At 39.7% G+C, this 5,445-nt stretch overlaps 1 protein-coding gene across 1 annotated transcript; it reads right to left on the bottom strand.

Moving 5' to 3' along the window:
* Nucleotides 1–581: 581 nt before the first annotated feature.
* On the bottom strand, nt 582–2,501 carry LOC145247836 (uncharacterized). The gene has a single exon (XM_080109462.1). The coding sequence runs from the start codon at nt 2,499–2,501 to the stop codon at nt 582–584; it is 1,920 nt and encodes a 639-aa protein (XP_079965588.1).
* Between the last annotated feature and the right edge of the window lie 2,944 nt (nt 2,502–5,445).

The following is a 5,445-nucleotide window of genomic DNA, read 5'->3' as shown; positions in this document are numbered from 1 at the left end:
CACACAAGAATTGGAGAAAATTATGTATATTAAATTGAAAATATTACAAAGAAAAGGTTCTTGCAAAACTAATTGTGTTTGCGGCTTTAGAAGTCCAATAAAAAGTTCTTTATCGTCCAAAAGTCTTGGACGGCTCCCTGAAAAAGTTCAATCAAAATTCGGCGGCAAATTTAGGAGAGATTTTCCATAGTTGTCTATAGGCCGACGATTGATTCAAAAAGAGAGCGAATCTGTTTTTCCAGAATTCTGCTTATATTAAATGTTTGTTGATTGGCCAAGGAGCTTCATCCTAGCCAATCAAAATAGGGCTTTCAGAAAGGAGAAGTGGTCGATATAATTAGTTTGAACAAAGGGAGGTAACTACTTTTTTTATACTCTCCCAACAACAACAAATAATGCGACGATTGAAATCGTTGCATGCTATATAAAGGCAATCAGTTACAATATTTGTGATTGCTACGTAAAGTGTTTAAATTAAATTGTACAGAATATTCTGTTTAATAGAAATATTTAACAGGTAGAATATACCTTAATGTGTTGGGCATTATTATGGCCCATTTACAATGGAAATTTTTTTTTTTTTAATAATAAATGTATTCAGGATTAGATGTGGATTTCTTTATCCTTTTAGGCCTGTAATTGGCCATTTCTTCTGAAGGTTCCGATGGGTCCCTACATTCTTCTATAGGGTGGGATGCAAATTCATCAGATTCCTCATCTGCTGGGGTGTCAGGAAAGTGGTTATGAGTGAGTGATAACTCCAACGGATATAAATGTTTGAGGCTATGTGTTTCCACTGCACCATCACCTCTTTTTATTCGAGCAGAACGAACCTTGCCATCGTTGCCACTAAATAGCTCAATAACTCTGCCCAGCTTCCAGAAGGGCCTAGACTTGGCCGGATTCTTGACGAGTATTACGTCGTTGATATTTATTTTATTGTGAAATTCGATTTCGTGTAAATCCTTGCAACTCTCCCTCAGACTTAGCAAATATTCATCGTGCCACATCTCTTTGAATTTAGATATTAATTCCTCTCTGCTTTCCAAGGTACTCACAAGGAGAGACCTAGTTATTGGTTCTGTCTCAACCAAACTGGGTGTGTCAGATTGGAAGGAGAGCTCACAGTTTATATTTGGATGAGTGAAGCAGTTGGGTGTTAAGGGAAGCAGATCAATATCGGTAGAGCATCTGTAGGTCAGAGGTCGAGAGTTCACGGCTCTTTTGATGTCTGATAGAAGGGTTAGAAGGTTAAAATAACTGATTTTAGATCGGCCAAGTGTTTTGAATAGGCATGACTTTATCACTCTGATCATTCTTTCCCAAGTACTTCCAACCCAAGGGGAGTATAAGGGTATTTTTATGTGTTTAATGCCAGCGCTTGAATATGAGTTACAGAACTCATTACTGTTTATGTGATGTTTAATTACATCACCACCTAAGGCTGCATTAAAGGAGCGTGCATTGTCACTGTATATGTGACTGGGAACTCCATAGGTATTTGAAAACCGAATCAAGGCTTGAATGAAGGCTTGTGTGCTCATATCAGGTACAAGTTCAATGTGAACAGCCCTCACGTTCATACATGTGAAAATTAATAAATACATTTTATGAGACTTTCCATCTCTTTGTACCCAGATGTGACCTGTGTAGTCTATGCCTGTGTGTTGGAAAGGATTGATTAATCTAACACGGTGTTTTGGTAAATTTGTCAATTTGGGGTATTTGAAGGCTAGGCTGTTGAATTTCCTACAGGTATTGCAGTTAGAAATCACAGTCTTCACAGACTGTCTTGCCTGTGGGACCCAGTATCCGGATAACCGCAATTTGGTCACTGTCGTACCAATACCCAAATGCCTGCATCGATTATGACTATCCATAATCAGTAATTTTGTAAGAGAGTGATGTTTTGCAAGCAATATTGGATAGATTAAATTGTAGTCATATCTTGTCGAATTGGCAATTCTACCATCCACTCTCAAAATCCCATCAGAATCGATGAAAACGTTAAGATTCTTCATCAGCACTGGGATTTCCCTGTCAAGAGGATTCTTCAAATAAGCAATTTCCTTTTCAAACGATTGCAATTGCATCATCTTTATCAGGTAATTCGTGGCTGTCTGTTTTGGATCTGAATGTTCCTTCACTTTTCTACATCGATGCACAAACTTGAATACGAAAGCAGTTGATCGACACAACTTGTTGAAGTCCGAGAACCTGTCAAATGGAATCAGTGGTTCCCTAACAGCTTCACTCAATGTATTATGGAAAACACTTTCCACATGACACTTATTTTCCGGGCTCAGACAGCTCAAAGTACTCGTAGGCCACTTCTCAGTTTGCTCAACAAGCCACGCAGGTCCGCATGTCCAATAGTCCAATCCCTGTTTAAACTTTTCCAGAGTGATACCACGAGAAAGAAGGTCAGCCGGGTTGTCGGCAGAAGGAACATATTTGTAATGAATGCCCAACCCAAATTCCTCACTCAACTTCTCCTTCATTTCTCGAATATCTTTAATTCTGTTTCTGGTATACAGACTCTTTGCCTTTATATTCTCGGTGAGCAACCATGACAAAACAACTTGCGCATCCACAGAAACAAAAACGTCCTCTATGTTGACACCAGAGAAGGATATATACACTCACACATACATATATATATGTGTGTGTGTGTGTGTGTGTGTGTGTGTGTGTGTGTGTGTGTGTGTGTGCTAACAGTTTGGAGGCCACTCGAGGATTAGGGTTAAGGTTAGGCTTAGGGTTGTAAAGGTTGTTAAAGAGGTCATCAGTTGGAAAATGAACGCCAATGATCTAATGGGCGCATCGTGGTAACAATAGGTGAGGTGGTCAGATTTCTTAAGATTACCCAAGAGGACGACACAATCTCTATGATATAAACTTCCGCTTCGTTTTTGATACAGAGAAAGAAAGAAAGTGTGAAAGTGGTTATAGACAGGCGGGTTCTGTAAATGATTTTCATGTGTGCGTTGGGAGGGGGGGGTGATCTCAGTTGAGCACCTGCCATGAACAGGAATATATATATAAAGTAAATAATACGTCTTCTCAAAAACCTCTTCAAATGGCGGATATTCGTGTAAAAATCATCCAGTAAAAAATCTGAGCTGTAAAATGATTCACAAAACAGCATTGCTTTAGATACATTGGTCTGGAATGGTAAATATCGGTGATGAAGGTGGAACAATTCTGGGGGACATCCCGCCCTTGGCAGATGGTAATTTATTGTGTAATTGAAAACCATTATCTCTTTCGCTATTTGCATGCCAACTGCGGTCGAAGAGCCCCGGGGGAGCAATTCGGATAAGCGGCTTGGCCGTAGACTGGGTGTGTGTGTGTGTGAGAGAGAGAAAGAGAGAGAGAGAGAGAGAGAAAGAGAGAGAGAGAGAGAGAGAGGGGGAAGATAACAGTAGATTACTGCTTTTCATATCGGTTTAGGAAAATGGGAGGAAAAAAATCTATTCGCGAAACAAAAGATTGCAGACGAAAGGACCCGGGTGTGTGAGGAGGATAAAAATGAAAAGTAAGTTTGGTTACTTAGTTTCTTTCTTTGTGGTTTGTTTTATCCCGAGACACAATACCTATTGTAAACCATTCGTGGAATGGAATTTATGATTAAATTAGTGATGGTTGTCCATGTGGTAGGTGTGATACTACCGATGCCCCACCCCCTCAAGCGTTAGAAAGAAAAAAGGGGAAGGAATAAATTGTTCAGCAGGACAAATGTTATAGAGAGTGAGTTTGGCAGAAAGACAATTGAGAGAAAGTTGTTCACAAAGGAAAGCCGAAATAGGATTGTTAATCAAGGAGTAACAGTGATTGGGAGAAAAATACCGGACAATAGAGGTCGATATATTTAGAGTTAGTTTACGGACAGTTTTAAGAGTGTCAATGAGTTTTGCGACAGTTTACGACAGTTAAGATCAGTTTGCGGACAGTCTTGAGTTTGTAGCCAGATGAAAATAGTGTCCAGTTTGAGACAGTTGGCTGCTCGGGGGTCCCCCGAGAGAGATCGTATAGACTGGAGTTGGAGTCGGACGAGAGTAAATCGGTCTGAGAAGCAAATCGTTGGAGATTGACGTGACCGGACAGCTGGAGAGGTACAACGTTTAAAGGTCCCTTTTTCTACACTACATGATGGTATCACACACACATACACGCGCGTGCACGCGCAAAAACACATACACATATATACAGATTCACTGAGGTACATCGTATACTCGTCTTGTTTTTTAACAGAAATATTTGAAAACCCACAATTACATTTGTTTATTCCTTCACTAAAAAAAAAAAAAAGAATAAACAGTCCTTTCGTCATTCCCTTTTTTTGCTTCAATAACAAGCCGCGCGTGTGAGGACCCCCTTTGGTTCTGCCACAAAAAATAGTGAAGAGATGATGAATGTGAGAAATGTGAAGGTTGACTTAGTACTAAAAACAAACATTACTTCCGTCATAGTTAAAAATTAAGTAATTTGATTTGAACTTATCACATCTTTTGTGCTCTTTTTGGCCCAATCATGGTGCCTGGGCGTCCTAAGAAATTACGGTGCTTTCGGGGTACTCCCCCAACCACTTCTCACGATTGCAACTCAATCGTCCCAAGCAACACGCTTCCCTCTCTCGGACTCGTCAACATTGGGAACACCTGTTTCTTCAATTTTACGATGCAAAACTTTTCTTGTGACACCTTTGGAGCTCCTGAAAATGGCGAATCCCAATGTAAATGGTGCAGTTTCGGGCTTTTACACATGTATATTTGAGTTGACCATCGTGTAAAACCACTATATAGTCAAAGTTTTTGTTGAGAAATATGAAAAGAAGGCTACGAAAAGGGGCGTTTTTAGCACTAAAAGTCCCCGGGGACGCGAACCAGAATTTTGCGAGGGTCACTCATACTGGATTTATATTAAGAATAATGGGCTCCACATTTTGGCCAAGTTTCAGAAAAATCTAATGAATGGATCAAGAGTTATGGGGCAAAACATGTCATTTTGGGGCATTATTTTTAACCTCTTTTGAGCCCCTGAAGAGGCAACAGGAATTTTCGCAAAATATATTTTTTTTTTACTGTGCACATCTATTTAATGAAATACAACTTGTGGCAAAATTTCAGGAAAAACTAATGGACGGTCATCTGACAATCGTTCGGACTAATGGACGCATGGACGGACGCACAGACGGATGCACAGACGGATGCACGGACGCCACTGAAAACATAGGACCCTCTCCGATAAATCGGGGGAACCAATAATGTGTAAGTAACGAAGAGACGAGAAATAAACAGAAATATTAATAAGAGTTAGCATATGTTTTAATACAGAGATAACAAATATATCCGCTTTTCACTATTTTACCAATGCAGGACCTAAACACACACAACAACAATTATAAATCCCACTAATAATTATTCATGGTAAACACCGGTCCTT

Source organism: Euprymna scolopes, chromosome 26 (genome assembly GCF_053919585.1).
Source record: "Euprymna scolopes isolate OS-2025 chromosome 26, ASM5391958v1, whole genome shotgun sequence".
Classification (NCBI taxonomy): Eukaryota; Metazoa; Mollusca; class Cephalopoda; order Sepiida; family Sepiolidae; genus Euprymna; species Euprymna scolopes.
Note: the sequence above shows the minus strand (reverse complement) of the source record. Positions and strands in the feature narration are given on the sequence as shown.